We start from the raw sequence: 18,760 nt of genomic DNA, 5'->3' as shown, positions 1-18,760 counted from the left end.
TTTATATGCTGACAACTCTCAAATTTACATCTCTAGACCAAATATCTTTCTAAATTGGGTGATATACACAACTGATAAATTACTCAACACTACATCTAAAACTAATGATGTACCATATCATATGTTGGCTAATTGAATTTAAATAAAAAATAACCAAAAAACCCTACAAATACTTTTCTGGGCCTGGAACTGCTCCAATTTTAGGCATGACTGAATCTCTCTTTTTTAATCATTACATAGTAAGTGGCCCTGTGTTCTGACCCCATTACCTTCCAAAGATACCATACACATCCCCATCTGTTTTTTTTAAATCATTTAACAAATTTCCTCCTGCTTAAACAGGTAAGCTAATGAGAATTAACTGTGTTTTTATTCAAATAGAATAGGGAGGTATATTAATTTAAGGTGTACAGTATAATGATTCAACAGTTCTTTTTTTAGAATCATTATTTATTTAATTATTTTTAAGTAGACTCCATGCCTACTTGAAGTCATGACCCTGAGATCAAGAGTTGTGTGCTCTACCGATCTAGCAAGGTGTTGTGTGCTCTACCGAGCTAGCAAAGGCAATGGTTCTATACATTACCCAGTGCTCATCATGATAAGTGTACTCTTAACCCCCTTTACTCATTTCTCCCCCACCTGCTCTCCCTTGACCACCAGTTTGTTCACCATAGTTAAGAGTCTTTCTTTTTGTTCATTTGTTTTGTTTCTTAAATTTCACATGAATAAAATCATATGGTATTTATTTTCCCTGACGTATTTCACTTAGTATTATATCTTCTAGGTCCATCCATGTTGTTGTTGGAAATAGCAAGATTTCATTCTTTTTACGACTGAGTAATGTTCCATTGTATATATACACCACATCTTTATTCATTCATATATGGATGGGCACCGGGTTGCTTCCATACCCTGGCTATTGTAAATTATATAGTAATAGCTGTTTTGATGTAATAACTTTGTGGGAGAGAATAGGACAATGAGGAAATAGGGAAGCATCATAAAAGAATGATAATAGGCTATGTTTCATGTCTGATCAGTGGAGAGAATCCTTGACTTTTTGGAAAAACTTTTTGGAAAAAGCAACTGAAGGTGGGAGTCCTATAATAATTATACAGTAGGTTGGAGGGAGCTTAATACTGTAGCCATAAATAGCCTCTTTAAGGATCTGTTTACTTTGGACTTGAGTGAAAGGATTTAAGGGATAGGCAATGAATATCACTACTTCTCTGTCCATTGTGTTTTATACAAAATGTTCACCTTTAGTGACCTGAAATTAACAATGCTCATCTGATGAGGCTTCAGAGGGGAAAGGTAAACAATTTTGTCTTGCTCTGAACTGTTCTAGCTAACTTAAGAGTTTAGAGCAATTCCCAAGCATATTATTTCTACTTATTATTTCATTATTATTTCTACTTAAGGCATTTATATATAAGCATATATGCTATGCCTTTCAACCATTCTGAGAGACAGTATTCAACTCACAGATGGAATTATTAGCTTGAAAGGCATGATAAGCACCTTTGCATTCTCACAGATTTGAATATTATTTTTTTATTTATTAGCTTAATATGTGACTTATATAGCTTGTTTTGTTTTTGACAGCCCTCTTGGAAAGCCCTCTATTAGGTAAAAAAGGAACATAAATAAAGCAAAGTATTTCCTTTGTACTCCCCATATTTCCTAGTAATTACGCATAATATGTTAGGTATTCAATGAATGTGGGTTAAATGAAGTAATGATTTAGTGATCTCTAAATAAAGGAGGCAAGAACATTAAAAACAAATCTATCCACTTGCTGAACTCTTTGAACTATATACCATTTATATGGAGGTGATAAAAAAAACTATAATATGCAATAGCATAGGAATCACAGTTGTTAGAGGGTTAAAAAAAAGAACAGTGACATGAAATTTCCAGTTAATAAGTCTTTTCTTTTTTTAAAGATTTTATTGATTTATTTGACAGAGAGATACACAGCGAGAGAGAGAACACAAGCAGAGGGAGAAGCAGGGAGCCTGCTGTGGGGCTTGATCCCAGGACGCTGGGATCATGACCTGAACTGAAGGCAGACGCTAAATGACTGAGCGGCCCAGGCACCCTCCAGTTAATAAATCTTTACAGCTTAATTTAATTCTCAATTAAGCTTCTGCTCTATTAATGTACGTGATGAAGGGGAAATAAAGATGAGTAAGATTAATCTGATTCAACCGAATAAAATATAGGGTATACTGCAATAAAGTGCTATAGCAGATTTTTTCAATATGAGATTATAGAAGATAAAGATTATTTACATAAGAATTGGAGACATAAAATCTGATATGAAAGCTTTGGAAAAGGGTTGACATTTTATCATACTCTGTTTTATTTTACTTTTTTAGTAATCTCTATACCCAACGTGGGGCTTTAACTCATGACCAAGAGATCAAGAGTCTCATGTTCTTCCAACTGAGCCATCCAGGTGCCCCCGTTTTATCATGTCTTATGATTAATTCTTACTATGAAAACTATGTCTGTTAATGGAAACATTATTGTGTTCAATAATGATGTTCATTAATATGTTCAATAATAATGAACATCATGTGTTCATTCTGTAATTATTGACTCCCTTATTAGGTCATATGGGTGAAAGTTCAGTATTATATTGTTTGTAAACATGTTTACTAGTTTTCTTACCTGATTTTTTTGAAGGTTAGCTTCTTCTAAGAGCTGCATGCTATTTCTGGCTCTTACAATAGCTTCATATTTTTCATTTTCTAATTCATTGCACTTTGCTTGTAATTCTCTGGTCTGGTTTTCCAAATGTGCTTTTTGTGTTCTTAATTGGGTGGCTTCTTGGATTGCTACACAGAGTCTAAAAGTAAATAATTACATTGAGAAAGTTAAATTTTTTTTAAAAGATTTTATTTATTTATTTGACAGAGATCACAAGTAGGCAGAGAGCCCGATGTGGGGCTCGATTCCAGGACCCTGGGACCATGACCTGAGCCAAAGGCAGAGGCTTTAACCCACTGAGCCACCCAGGCGCCCCAAGAAAGTTAAATATTTTTAAAAGGAAGAAGGAAAATAGTAGATTTACTGAGCATCTATAATAGAACAAACACTATTCCGGTTACTTTCACGTGTATTTTTCTCATTTGATATGCAAAAAGCTTTATAGGGTAAGTTTCATTATTTCCATTTTAAAGAACAACAGACCCAGAGAGGTGAAGCATTTGATTAAGGCCACATGGCTAATGAGCTGTGGGGCTGAGACTGAGCCTAGATATCCTGACTCTAATTAAGTTACACTTTCTACAGTATCACAGTGTATTATATAGTTACATGATAATGTTTTAAAGCAACTCCTTAAAGAATGAGTTATTCTTTCTATTTATATGGTCTTTTAAACATTTTACTTTTTTGCTTGGCTTCCTTTACCCACTCTCTACCCAGGTAACTCATGCTAATTTACTAACATGTATTTTTGAATATTTTCCTCTATGTTCATAAAATCGTGTATACATATATACACATGTACATACACAGATATTACACATTGGTCCATAGGTTTTAAAACATAATTTGTGTTATAAAAATGAAAATCATAATATATACCCTTTTCTGCACTTTTCTGCCAATTTTTTTCTGATGGGTAATTTGCTTGTTCCTTTATATGAACTCTCTTAAGATATAAACCCTCAGGGTGTTCTGTATGCTATAAATATTTTTCCCAAATATACTTTTTTGGCTGTTTTTGCTTGCTGACTCTATTTAGGAAATCTTTACTACACTAAAAATGTTCATTTTAATACAGCTAAATTTGATTTCTTAGATATCCTCAAAAGATTGCTATACCTTTAATATTTTTACTGGCAAATTTTTTACTGGTAAAAAAGGATTTTACTGGTAAATCTTAAATGCATCTGGAGTTTACTTCTGAGTGTGTTGTAAGAGAGAAGTCCAATTTAACTTTCTTCCAGATTAATGGTCAGTTGTATGAATACCATTAGTAACTGAAGAATTGAAATAATCCCTTTAACATACGTAAAACATGCAAATATAATTATTTACTTAAGGATTATGATGCTTCATTATCTATTTTATACCCAAATCATATCAATATTGCTTTATAGTAGGTTCTGATACATTCTGGTAAGACAATTCTTCTCTTAGAATGCATACTCTATTTTGTTATTTTCAGGCATTTCTTTCTTCTAAGTGGTGGCAGAAGCAGTATTCTCTATCCTCTCCCCACTCCCACTCCCACACAGAAGAACTTCCCTGCTCTAGCACACCTCATATTCTCCCAGTTTTGGGAAAAGAGAGGTGGCTAGCTGTATACAGTACATTAAAAAATATCCTTAGATTTTCTTACACACGCAGTGATCTCTTCTTAGAGAATTATTTGTTTAGGTTGTATTATAGCTTCATACTAAAAGCAAAAAAACCTAAAACCACAATAACAAAATCCCCAAACTCTCAATACTAAAAAGACAAAGCACCATTGAATGAAAAAAACAAGTTGATTTTAACTCAGTACTATTAGAATCAAAAGGAATTAAAAATAATTATTCAAGAGTTTACTGTTTTAAGTCTTTATTTTTTAGTATTTATTTGTATAGCATAGAATAGCTACTAAGATAAAAGAAATGAAAATCTACAACCACAGGCTTTTTCTCTAAGGTTAACGTAAAGACGTTCAGGAAAGCAAAAGTACAATCAAAGCAATCAATAAACTGCTGAAAAGTTTAGAAAAATGAAAAGCAAAACCCAAAACCCCTATCACTTAAAAATCACAACTCTTTTCATCAGAATCTCAAGTTAGTAGTTAAAATCAATTAGTTCTCAACTGCCATGACAAAGAAATTATTTTTATTAATACTTTGAAGAACAGGAAACAAAAGGTCAAACATACTTTTTTTTTCTTTTGGTTAATAAACAATAAATTAGCTTTGGATCTATGAGTAGAACTCAGATCTCAATTTTTAATGTGCTCAGAGCAGCAGACTATTTCTGAGTGTAAAAGGTTCCAATCATACAGAGTAGATTTTTCAGCTAACAACCATAAACTCTACCTTGTGAAATATCACACATGATAATTTTCAAATCTTTTAAGGGAACATTTAACAAAGATTAGGGAACAACAAAAACAACAGAAGATTTTATAGTACACATTTACATTAAGAGACCTACTAAAGAAAACCATAGAATATACTTAAAAAGTAATCCAGACCCTCAAAGATAACTGAAAATTACTGCTCCAGAAGACTCCAGAGAAAATACCTATAATGATTTCTTGAGTATTTTTTTCCTCTTGGGTACCTACTTAGTAAGATAGTTTTTCTGTTTAATTTTTACCCAACTTTGTTTTTCTGCTTTAAGATGTAAAGAACATTTTTGATTTGGGGATTGACTGACTATGACTGCCTTGGGGAAAACGTAGACAAAAATGATCTTCGAATACACATTCAAAATATATCAATGTTTTGAACATGATTTTTTGAAATAAATAATGTCTAATAAATCATATTTAAAACCTATGATTATAGTTTGTTTAGCAGTTATAAAATACATATCCTAGAAAATATCATAAGCTGAAACTCCAAATTAGAAAACCTTTTGAAGCTTATAGAGAAAGCTAGATGTATTTAACAATTTACCTTGTTTCTAATTGTTTTATACTAGATTGTAACTGCTGTAAACGCCTATCTGATGCTTCCTCTCTTCCTTGAGCAGACAACATATCTTCCTCCTAGAAAATAAACAAACTGGAAGCTTGAGTATGTGAAAATACAATACATCATTATACAACATAAAGAATTCACTCTCTTAAGTTATTATACTTCCAGAATTTAAAATGTAAGTTTAAAGAAGGGATATCAATACAGCATTATCTAATCAAGTCCTTAAAAATAGACCTAGATGTCTGAGAGCTGTCCATGAAATGTTTCACTAAAAAAAATTCTGTAGCATAGGATTTATGGTATGACTCATTTTACATTAAAAAAATTTAAACATATATGCATATACATACACAGAAAAAATGTCTTTAAGCTACAAACAATTTGTTACAGTGATTATTTCCTAGAGATTGGCCTGCGAGGTAATCTTGCATTATCTCCATTACATATTTTGTATATACATTGTGCTTTTCCTTATATTTTTCTATATTATTTGCATTTTTATGAATAGCATGCACTACCTTTATAACTAGAAAAGTAATAAGGTTGAATTTTCAAACACCTAAAAAGGAAAATAAGCAATAACAGTTTGGAAATAAATCATGCACATACTGAAAAGGGGGAAGAGAACCTATCATTTTTGTATTAGAAAAACAATAATCTAAAGTTGTTGCATATAAATTTATACCAACATTTCAAACTATTTCTGTAGTGCAAATCTAACAAAACAAAGCAGGGATTTGTATGCAGATAATCTGCCTTCAGAATATGCTCTTTTAAAACGTGGATATACAGCGTCTCATTATAATCATAGAATATTTCTTCTCTGACCTAGCAATGCCTTGAAATAAATAGGTTTGATTTGTACCACCTTTAGAAAAAATCCTGTTTATCCTCCTTGCTTTCTGTTGTGTTAAATATTTTTTACATACTGTTTTTTTTTTAAGATTTTATTTATTTATTTGACAGAGAGAGATCACAAGTAGACAGAGAGGCAGGCAGGCAGAGAGAGAGAGAGGGAAGCAGACTCCCTGCCGAGCAGAGAGCCCGATGCGGGACTCGATCCCAGGACCCTGGGATCATGACCTGAGCCGAAGGCAGCGGCTTAACCCACTGAGCCACCCAGGCGCCCCTACATACTGTTTTAATTCTATTGAATTTTAGCTATATCTCTTTAAGTTTTAGTAACTGCTCTAGAGATTATAATATGTATCCTTAACTCATCCCAATTTATTTAGAGTTAATGTTTAGTTAAGAGAAAACACTGGAATCTTGCAGCAATGTATTTATCTCCATGTACCATCCTAGTCTTGAGTACCATTGTTATATCTGCATACTTTATAAATCCATCACATAGGCACAGATCACTAAACTCTACCTCTGAAACTAATCATACCCAATATGTTAACTGAATTTAAATTAAAAAAAAATCCATCACGTACACTGCTCAATTCTGCTTTAAAGCAGTCATATCTTTTAAGGTATTAATTAAAGAAAAAAATGCACAAAAATTATTTCATATGTACATTATTGTGCTCTTAATTTCTTCCTATATCTGAGTCACCATCTGGTGTCCTTTCCTTTTAGCCCGAAGAATTTCTTTTGGCCTTCTTTGAAGAACAGCTCTGCCAGTGACAAATTTTCTGTTTCATTTATCTGAAAATGCCTTTATCTTACCCTCATTTTTGAGGTACAGTTTTACTGGACATAGAATTCTTAGTGAGCATTTTTTCCCTTCAGCATTTCAGATATATTATTCCAATGTTTTCTGCTTCCATGTTTCTTGTAAGAAGTCAGTCATTACTCTTAACGCTCGTTCCTCCATTCATGATGTGTAGAAGTAATTTTCTTTGTGTTTATCCTACCTGTTTTCCACCAAATTTTGGAGGTTTCCAGCCATTACTTCTTTAAACATCTTTTCTGCAATTCCAATTACACTTCTGTTGGCTTGCTTTGTATTTTCCAACAGATCTCTGAGGTCTTGTTCATTTTTCTTCCATCTTTTATTTTATTTTGAAGATTTTTATTTAGTTATTTGACAGAGAGAAAGAGAGAGAGAGAAAGAGCAGAAGAAGGGGGAGTGGTAGACAGAGGGAGAGGGAGAAGCAGGCTCCCTGCTGAGCAAGAAGCTGTATGCTAGGCTCCATCCCAGGACTTTGGGATCATGACCTCAGCTGAAATCAAGAGCCAGCTGCTTAAGTGATGGAGCCACCCAATGTCCCGAATTTTTCTTTCGGTTTTTAAACTCTGTTTTTTGGATAGGAAAATTTTTGTTGCCTTTTTTTTTTTTTTAAAGATTTTATTTATTTATTTGACAGACAGAGATCACAAGTAGGCAGAGAGACAGGCAGAGAGGGAGAGAGGTGGAAGCAGGCTCCCTGCTGAGCAGAGATCCCGATGCGGGGCTCGATCCAGGACCCTGAGATCATGACCTGAGCTGAAGGCAGAGGCTTAAACCCACTGAGCCACCCAGGTGCCCCTGTTGATCTGTCTTAAAGTTCATTGTTTATTTCTTCTGCTTTTTCCAATCTCTTCTTGAGCCCATCTAATTAAATCTTTATTTTGATTGCTGTACTTTTAAACTCCAGAATTTCTATTTTTTAAAATTATTTTCTATTTCTCAGTTAACATTCTCTATCTGCTCCATCACTAAACCCTTATTTTACTCTAACTTAAATACACATTTTCTTTAATTCCTTGAACATATTTAAAACCACTTATTTGAAGTCTTTGTTTGCTATATCCAAGAGCTGGGTCTGCTGAGAGTGAATTTCTACTGACTGCTTCCCCTATCCCAACCCCATCAGTCACACTTTCCCATCTAGGAAGTTTTGGTTGAAAACTGGATAATACAGATAATGCAATGCAGTTACTTTGGATTCTGTTTTGTTCTTCAGGATTATTGGCTTATCTGTTCAAGGAGGCAATTTTATCTTGCATCCATTCAAACTCTGGAATGTTTCCCCTACAGTATGCAGCAGCTGCCATCTGTAATCAGTTCTTATTTCTTTCCAGGGTTGCTTTTTAAGCTAGGCTTCTTGGAAATTCTCCCGTGCCTACATACTTTAACGATCAGTCAAGTGTGGGCAGGGGTAGGGCTCATCCTCTTCATGATTTTGTTGCTCTTGGAGATTCCCCTGTAATTTCAAGCTGCTCTGCTTGCTTTGGGCTCTGTCCTCTGGAACTTCAAACATTAAGGCTTTAGCTTTCTGTTGCTTGAAGAGCATACATTTCAGGAATGCAATCAATTATAAAAAGCGGCAAACTCAAACATATAGTTCCATATAGCTCTATCTTTTAAGAGTAGTTTTCTTTCAGGTCACTGCCTACTTTTTCACTGAACCCCTCCTTCACCCCTAATATGCATACTCTGGCTGTCAGCCATGGATCTGGTCAGAGTTTATACTCAGAATTTAGGTTTCTCTCTTTTTTTTGTTGTTGTTCTCTTGCTGCCAATATTTCTTCTTAAATTTTCAGCTGCTTCTCCCACCTTAAACTTTGATCTTGGCCATTTAAGTCCATAGAAAGCTGTTATTTTCTGAAGCCATAGCTATCGGGGTTGGCGAGAACTCTCAGGCCAGAAATTCAAAAAATTTACCATTTGTATCTCTTTCAGGGTCTTTCTGTTTTTGGGTGTGTCCCAGGATTTTAAAGAATGTATCCAAGTTTATAACTGTTATCTATGGGAAATTTTACATAAGCCTTTAAGGAATCCATCATTAGAAATCTATAATCAACTTTCACAGATTAGGAAATAAGGCTTAGAATATTTACACAGCTAGTAAGTACCACAGCTAGAATTTTTAATAATTAGATCCACCTAAATCTAAAGCCTGAGATTTCCTTGACACCTTCCTGAAATGTCCTTATTACACATAAAAACAAGAGTTTCTTATGCCAATAAGTATTTCCACAAATAACACAAAATGTAGTATTAAATGCTTCTTTTCACCTATGTATTACCAATTAATCAAACTTGATCTAGCCTCAATGTCTTCCAGTAATGATGTGTTCAGCAATGACTACAATGTTTTACTGATTCAGGAGAAAGTGAATGGAAGTAAAGTTATTTCCAAAATTATAATTTGGCTTCCTAATTTCATATTTTATATCTAGAGAACAATAAAATGATTTTAATTTGCTTTCCAGCAACCCTCTTTAACACCCAATCCAAAATAGTTTAATAATAAAATCCAGAGAACACTAAGTTAAAGCCTTCCAGTTGTCTTAGAAATAGGAAAATACCTTCTTTTGGATTTGTCCTTGAAGATCTTCCGTCAAGATAGTTAACTCTTCCACTTTGGCTACTGCAACTGTCAGATCTAACTTGCCTTGCCTACAATAGAAAGTAAATTAATAAACCCTTTCATAGGGCATAAAGAATTTAAAAAGCTAGAAAAGATATCTAAATTTGGTAAAATCGGCAATAACTCTTATGCACCTAAAAATGGATCTAAGGGGTAGATACTGAAAGACTCCTTTATTACTGATAAAATGCATGTGGAAGAGTAAAGAAGAAAAATATAGGCGAAGGGCATGGGTATAAAGTGGGAGTCATTAATACTTTATTTGGATAAATTATATTTCATAATCAAATGATTCATATTTCATGAGAAAGCACTTTATCATCTTAGTAAATTACCTAACAAAAATGGCACTGCTAAGTAGAATACAGTTATAACTTCCTGAATTTACAGAGTTAAAGAAGTAGCACTGATTGGCTTTTCTATCAAAATGAACCAAAGATTCAGTGCCTTGATCATTCCTTGAACATCAGAAGTATGTATTACATAACCACTTAACATGATGAATTCAAACATTTGTCTCAAAATAGTATAATACTTTTCTTTAGAAATTATAGTTGCAAAGGATAAAAATGACAAGTTTTTTGAATGTTCCATCAGTATCAAATAAGTTTCAATATCTTCTTGACTCCCCATAGAAAGATTTTTAAAATAATAAGACTTTCTGAAACAGAAAAAAAAATTTTTAATATCCTACCAATTAAGCATTAAGTATGAATACAAAACAAAAAAAATATGAATACAAAACACTTGGATTATGTAAAAAGCATACATTTTTAGGAACAAAGCTACTTTAGTGTAGGAACTGTCCATATTCCTTTCTTCCTTCCTTCCTTCTTTCTTTCTTCCTTTCTTTTTAAGTATTTTATTTATTTGACAGAGAGAGCAAGCGAGCGAGCGAGTGTGCATAAGCCAGGGGGAGAGTCAGAGGGAGAGGGAGAAGCATACTTCTCACTGAGCAGGGAGCCTGACACAGGGCTTCATCCAGGAACCCTGTGATCATGACCTGAGCCAAAGGCAAATGCTTATGACGCTTAACCGACTTAGCCACCCAAGAGCCCCTCCATATTTATTTCTTAATTATATTTTATGTAGGTATTATAAATCAACCATTTTAGTGCTATTGGACTTAAAAAAATTATTTGATAGGAAATGCACAATATATGTTAATTGACTTTTGGCTAACAGTATCTTAAATTACATTACTGATTAGCATACAACAATAGGAAATAAAAATCTAACAGCAGCTAAAATGTATCAGATAATTATTAGGTAACAGAAACTGTCCTAAATGCTTTGCAATCATCTCACTTACTACAATCAGTTTACTCTGTGAATTAAGTACTATTAAGACTATTCCACCAAACTGAAGTCAAGAGAGTGAGGTTGACAGAGATTTACAAACTTGCCCAAAGATTCACAAATGATGAAACGGGTATTTAAACAGAGTTCTCTATGATATACCGTCTACAAAAAATAGTTCCAATACTATAAAATTAAGCACTTTAGGAAAATGCTTTGTTTTGAATAAATCCAATTTATAAAAATCTGAATTTATCAGACATAAAATTGACTTTTTCTACTTGCAAAATGGTTTACCAAACAACAAAACTAAAACTAAAACCCATCTTATACCAATGTATTTAAATTCTCCTTCAAGGTTAGAGAGAATTTCAAGATTGCAGTTACTATATGAATCCATAAATGAACCTACCATTTATAACACTCTGTATATTTTAAAAGGACAAACTTGAGTAAGATATTTAAGTAGTAATGATAAAATTGAGTAAACTCTAAGGAAGCATAACACCCACACTGATTTGGTTTTCTTGTCTTCAGATAGGGATAACAATGTTTGTTCTACTTATCTCATGTGTTGCTGAACAAGTCAAAATACATACTGTATATTAAGGTGCACTATAAACTACAAACAAATGTAAGGTCAAAACATGATTAAGAAAAAAAAAAAGATCAGTTAGAGACATAATCAGAATAGGGTGCAATATGGTAAACTCCAGAGTCAGGAACCTAGTTCTGTCACTGACTAGTAATGTAGCCTAATGCAATTCACCTGACACAAAGTGTCTCAGCTATTTTATGTCCAAAAACAGGGAGGTGGATTGGACAATCTGCAAAGACCAAAACCCTGTAATAGTTGGTCTCCTGATTTCCAATTTTCCTAATGATTCTAATTCTAAATTGTCTTTCAATTGTGTATTCCATTTCCACTTCATGGCCCAACCATTGGTCCCATCATTACTTTCCAGGACTATTCCAGTGGTTTTCAAACTGAAGTCTTCACTGTGGGTCTCCTCCTTAATTCAATTTCTATAATGCATCTTACCTGCAAATTAAGGTTTTCTACTGGTAAAAATTCTTGTTTAATAACACTTTCTGGATTCCCTACTTCTTTGGGCACACAATCAACACTCCTCTGCATGGCATGTAAGGCTAGCCATCATTTGGCCTCAAGGAGTCTCATCTCTTGCCAATACCCTTCATGTTAATTATTTTTTCAGGTATAACAAAGCACTAACTCACTGTTTCTTAAAACAGATCCTTGTCTATTTTTTGACATGTTTGACTGGACTAAACTTCTTCCTTGTTTTCTCATATATTCCTCAAAAAATTTCAAGATGTAGCTCAAAAGACTCCTCATCTCCAGTCTTCCCTAACTTCTCCTAGGCAATAGACCTTATAATGCCAGTCTGCATAATACATAATACTTTGTACATTAACACTGACTTCCTTGTGGAATTGTGAGTTTATTAAAAAATGTATATTCCATATTTAAGAAAATATGGAATATAAGATTAAAGGCAAGAATCACATTTTAATAATTTTAAATTCTCAGGAGATAGCACAGTACCTGGCATATATATGGCAGACATATAAATATGTCACAAATCAATGAAAAAGCATAAAAGGAAAGGAGATAAATAGTAACAAGTACAATTTATATCTTGATATTTTACTTTAGATCCTGCATACCCAATTTGATATTTATGTATATTTATGTGAATACATGATATAGAAATACTTATAAAACTATAATAAACCATATAAAACTATATTATATACAAATTATATATTACACATAATATAGAAATCATTAAAATTTTATATATAATATACAAATTATATATAAATTATAAAAAATATATTATAGATAACATATAAAACATATATTATCTAATGTATCATAAAATATATAAAATATATATATAAACATATATATAATAAAAATAATATATCATATATTATATACCTTGTTTCACAAGATAGAAATGAACTAAATACTTTTAATTCTGGCATGAAATACTAAAAAATATTCTAGAATAAAAATTGTAAGGTCTGGGGTACCTGTGTGGCTCAGTGGGTTAAGCCTCTGCCTTTGGCACAGGTCATGATCTCAGGGTCCTGGGACTGAGCCCCACATTGCGCTCTCTGCTCAGCAGGGAGCCTGCTTCCCCCCCCCCCCCCCTATCTCTCTGCCTACTTGCGATCTCTGTCAAATAAATGAATAAAATCTTAAAACAAAAATGTAAGGTCTGTCCTCTGGACCTTAGTCCACCACCACAAAAGCCATGTAAATTGGGCCAATCACTTAACTTTTCTGAGTCTCAGAATTGTAGCTGTAAAATACAGATTAAGAACAATTTTCCTGCATAGCTCACAAAATTAACATAAAGTTCAAACAAATTAATGCATATTAAAGCACTTTTATAAACTTTATTGTAGTTTATACAAATGCAAACTATTATCATAATTTTGCCTTTTTTAAGAATTTAAATTGTCAAGAACTGCGTGGTAGAGCTAGATTACAGCTGAGAAAGCTTTGGGATGCTTGAATTTTTAGCCTTAACTCTTGGCCAAAAAATGGAAAATAGTATTTATGATGTGCTGCTTAAAAAGTATGAATCTCACCTGGTAACCCCCAAACGGGATTTGTCTCCTGATGGTTTTCCCCTAGTACTAGGTAGACAACAGGGATGGACTATGTGAGTAGAGGGAAAAAAAGACACATCTTGGCAACTGAATCTGGAGACAAAGCATGTCTTTGTCTAAAGACCCTAGGGATGCTTGTGGCTGAATGTCACCTATACCCTGTATGCCTGTTTATGCTTTTTTTTAACTGCATGAAATTAAAAAAAAAAAAGCCTTATGTGAGTATGCTCTGCAGAAACTTGTCAGTCCTTCAAATATTCAAACTTGTAAAACCTTTGAAGGAATCAACAAAAATAATACTAATTTTATTTTCTGAAGGATGTTTAATAATTATGTGTTTATACTATTTTATATGCAAATGTCTTAGATATATGTCTGCTTATGGACATAATTTTATAAAAGTCAAAAATAGTTTCCAAAAAAAAAAAAAAGTATCCTTTTTGGAAAAACACATTTGCTAAAAAAGAAATAAGAATAACTAAATGCTAACAATTTTAATGTTAAAACTACACTTATATTTATTTTTTGCTCCAAAGGAATATTTTTTAAATGCATAATATTTCATTTTCAGGTACATGTTCTTGTCAATTTAAAATTTCTGGGATTTGATTAGCAGAGAGGAACACAGCTGTGGAGTAAGAGGACCCTAGGCTTATCTTGTCCCACAAACACAACTAGCTAACTATCAAATCATCCTAAATATCCCAGAAATTGACCTGAAGATTGACAGAAGAAACTCCACAACTAAAGAAAGAGAAGAGGCCACATCAAAAAAGGTAAGAAGTGCAGAGATGAGGTTTAGGGGTGCTACAGAGGGGAAGGGGCTGTGGTTAAGGAGAAGGACAAGAGAAGGGGGAATTCACAGAGGAACATACAAGGAGAATATTTCCTCAAAGCTTTTGGCTTAGAAAATGATAAGGGCTGAATTTTGCAGGTTCTTGGAACCAGCTGGGCTTGAAGCACTGGAATTTTAAATTTTAGTGGGCTTGACTGGGATAGAGCCTAGAGGGCACTATGCTGCTCTTAGAGAGAAGGCAGGCAAACAACTGGGAGCAGGCAGCATGGAAACAGTGATCTGCAGAATGTATGAGGCACACATTGGGGAGATTATTTGCTCTTCTCATAGTGCATCTCTTATAGGCAGCATTCACTGAGACACCTTTCTGAATTGGCTGGTTCCATTTCCCTCCCCCACTCCTCAACATAAATACAGAGCCACCTGGGGGAAGCAGCACAGCATGAATATTGGCTGCCTTAACTGCTTATACCAAACCCCAATCTCTTGAGCTTTGGTGGGACTGCCCTTCTTAGTCAAGCTTGCCTCTGTTTCAGTGTGGTGGGCCCCTACTCCAGTAGACCAGAACAGTCCCCTTCCCACACCACATCTCCAGATAAGAGGGTTTTACAGGGCCTCAGTTCTGGTGGAGGTGATGTCAGGTCCATTTCACAGGCAGACCAGAGCACACCTCATTTAAACACTACATTCAGTCATGGACCGAATACTGCCCACAGGAGGCTAGGAGAGCCTCTGCAGATGACTGGCCTAAAGGACAGAGCAGCCAAAACACAAAAGCAGAGCATATTTAGTACACACTGGAGCCCCTCCCTGAAGTGCCAGATTTCTTCTTCATAAGGCCGGTAATTTCAGAAGCAGGAGACATAGCTGGATTTTCTAACACATAGAAGAAGGCAGAGATTAGACAAAATACTAAAATGGAGGAATTTATCCCAAATGAAAGAAAAGTATACTATCTAAGGATAACAGATATAGGTAACATGTCTGATGAAGAATTTAAAGCAACAATAATAAGGATACTTAGTAGACTTGAGAAAAAGAGAAGACATCAGTGAGACACTTACCACAGGAACTGAAGAGTTAAAAAAGAATCCACCAGAGATGAAGAATACAATAAATGAGATTGGAAAAAGAAGTGATGCAATAAACATCAGGTTGGAAGACACAGAGAAGTGAACTAGTGATCTGGAAGACAACAGAATGGAAAATAATGAAGCTGAATAAAAGAGAGGAAGAATCCAGCAACATGAGAACAGATTTGGAGAACTCAGCCACTCCATCAAATGTAATAACATTCATATTATAGGAGTCTGAGAAAAAGAGAGGGAAAAGGTGGCAGAAAATTTATTTTAAGAAATAACAGCAGAAAACTGCCCTAATTGAGAGAAGGAAACAGACATCCAGACACAGGAGACACAGAGAACTCTCATCAAAATCAACAAAAGCAGGCCAACACCAAGACATACTGTAATTAAATTTGCAGTCAAATGCTCTACCCCTGAGCTATACCCCCTCTGCTGTAATTAAATTTGCAAAATACTGTCATAGAGGAAAAAAATCTTAAAAGCAAAAGACAAAAGAAGTCCTTTGCTTATAAGAGAAACTCTATAAGGCTGGCTGGAGATCTCTCAACAGAAACTTGGCAAACCATAAGGGAGTGGAATGATATATAGTCAAAAGGCTGAATGGGCAATATCTGCAACCAAGAATACTCTATCCAGCAAGGTTACCATTCAGAATAGAGGAGAGGTAGATTTTCCCAAATAAAAACTAAAGGAATTCATGACCAATAAACCAGCCCAGCAAAAATTATCAAAGGGGACTCTTAGGACTGCAAAGGAGAGACCAAAAGTGACAAAGCCAAGAAAGGATCAGAGGAAATCACCAGAATGGTGACAAAACGAGTGATATAAAATCACAATAAATACATATCTTTCAATAATCACTTAGAATATAAATGGACTAAATGCTCCAATCAAAAGACAGAGGGTGGCAAATGGATAAAAAAACAATGCTCATCTACATGTTGCCCACAAGAGACTCATTTTAGACGTAAAGATACCTGTAGTTTGAAAATGAGGGGACAGAAAACCAAATATCATGCAAATGGATGTGAAAAGAAAGCTAGAATAGCAATACTTATATCGGATAAACTAGCCTTTAAAACAAATGTAAGGGAGCTAATTGATAGTAACACAATAATAGTAGTGGACTTTAATACCCCACTTACATTAATGGATAGATCATCTAAACAGAAAATAAATAATGGCTTTGAATGACACAATGGATCAGATGGACTTAACAGATATTCAGAACATTCCATCCTAAAAGAGCAGAATACACCCTCTTCTCAAGTGCACATGGAATAATCTCTCCCCAATAGATCATATATTAGGTCACAAAACAGGCCTGAACAAATACTTGACTGAAATATTTGAAAATTATTTGAAGAACTGAAATAATACCATGTACCTTTTCTGACTACAACACTATGAAATGAGAAAGCAAACACAAGAAAAAATCTGGAAGGACCATATACATGGAAGTTAAACAACATGCTAGTAAACAATGAATCACAGGAAAAATAAAAAAAAAAAATACATGGAAACAAATGAAAATGGAAATGCAATGGTCCAAAACTTTGGGATGAACTAAATACAGTCCTAAGAGGGAAGTATGTAGCACTACAGGCCTACCTCAAGAAACAAGAAAAATCTCAAATAAACAACCTAATCTTATATCTAAAGGAGGTAGAAAAAGAACAAATGAAGCCTAAAGTCAGCAGAAGGAAGTAATTAAGATTAAAGCAGAAATACGTGACATAGAAACTGAAAAAACTATAAAACAGATCAACAAACCCAGGAGCTGGTTCTTTGAAAAAAATGAATAAATTGATGAACCTCTAGCCAGACTTACCAAAAGAAAAGAGAACCCAAATAAATGAAATCACAAACGAGAGAGGAGAGTTAACTACCAACACCACAGAAATCTAAACATTTGTAAAAGAATATTATAAAAAAGTATATGCCAACAAATTGGACAATGGATTAATTCCTAGAAACATACAAACTACCAAAAACTGAAACAGGAAGAAATAGAAAACTTGAGCAGATTGATAACCAGAAAGGTAATTCAATTAGTAATCAAAAACTCCAACAAATAAAAGCCCAGGAGCAGATAGCTTCACAGGGGAATTCTACCAAACATTTAAAGAAGAATTAATACTTCTGAAATTGTTCCAAGAAACAGAAAAGGAAGGAAACCTTCCAAATTCATTCTATGAGGCCAGCATTATCCTGCGACCAAACCCAGAAAAAGACTCCACTGAAAGAAAGAACTATAGGCCAATATCCTTGATGAACATGGATGCAAGAATTCTCAGTAAAATACTAGCAAACTGAATCTGACAATACATTTAAAAAAATCGTTCATTACGATCAAGTGGGATTTACTCCTGCGTGGCAAGAATTGTTCAGTATTTGCAATATCAATCAATGTTAAATGTCACATCAACAAGATAAAGGATAAGAGCCACATGATCCTTTCAATAGATTCAGAAAAAACATTTGGCAATGGACAATATCCATTCATGATAAAAACTCTCAACAAAATAGGTGTAGAGAGAAAATAGCTCAACATAATAAAGGCCATCTATGAAAAACCCAAAGCTATTATAATCCTCAATGGGGAAAAAACTAAGAGCTTTTCCTCAATGGTTAGGAACAAGACAGAAATCAAAATGTCTTAATTATCAATTTGTAATATTTTAGATTAAACATCAAATATAGTGAGTCTATTTTAAGGTAAATTTTTTTTTTACTGGTTTTTTTTTTTTTTTTTATAAACATAATATATTTTTATCCCCAGGGGTACAGGTCTGTGAATCGCCAGGTTTACACACCTCACAGCACTCACCCTAGCACATAACCTCCCCAATGTACATAATCCCACCCCCACCAACCCCCCTCCCCCCATTAACCCTCAGTTTGTTTTGTGAGATTAAGAGTCACTTATGGTTTGTCTCCCTCCCAATCCCACCTTGTTTC

The 18,760-nt window shown here is 34.0% G+C and overlaps 1 protein-coding gene across 2 annotated transcripts in view; it reads right to left on the bottom strand.

Annotated features, from left to right (window-relative positions):
* Nucleotides 1-18,760, bottom strand: part of LOC111154238 (sodium channel and clathrin linker 1) — a 191,423-nt gene that overhangs the window by 97,068 nt on the left and 75,595 nt on the right. For both annotated transcript variants that reach the window (XM_022513725.1, XM_022513735.1), the window contains exons 10-12: nt 9,912-10,002; nt 5,646-5,737; nt 2,680-2,857 (exon numbers count right to left, since the gene is read on the bottom strand). In XM_022513725.1, the coding sequence (XP_022369433.1) occupies nt 2,680-2,857; nt 5,646-5,737; nt 9,912-10,002 (361 nt within the window). The remainder of the gene's footprint in view (nt 1-2,679; nt 2,858-5,645; nt 5,738-9,911; nt 10,003-18,760) is intronic.

This window comes from Enhydra lutris, unplaced genomic scaffold (genome assembly GCF_002288905.1).
Source record: "Enhydra lutris kenyoni isolate GAN:26980312 unplaced genomic scaffold, ASM228890v2 scaffoldscaffold3, whole genome shotgun sequence".
Classification (NCBI taxonomy): Eukaryota; Metazoa; Chordata; class Mammalia; order Carnivora; family Mustelidae; genus Enhydra; species Enhydra lutris.
The sequence above is the reverse complement of the archived record's forward strand: the minus strand, read 5'-3'. Positions and strand labels throughout refer to the sequence as shown.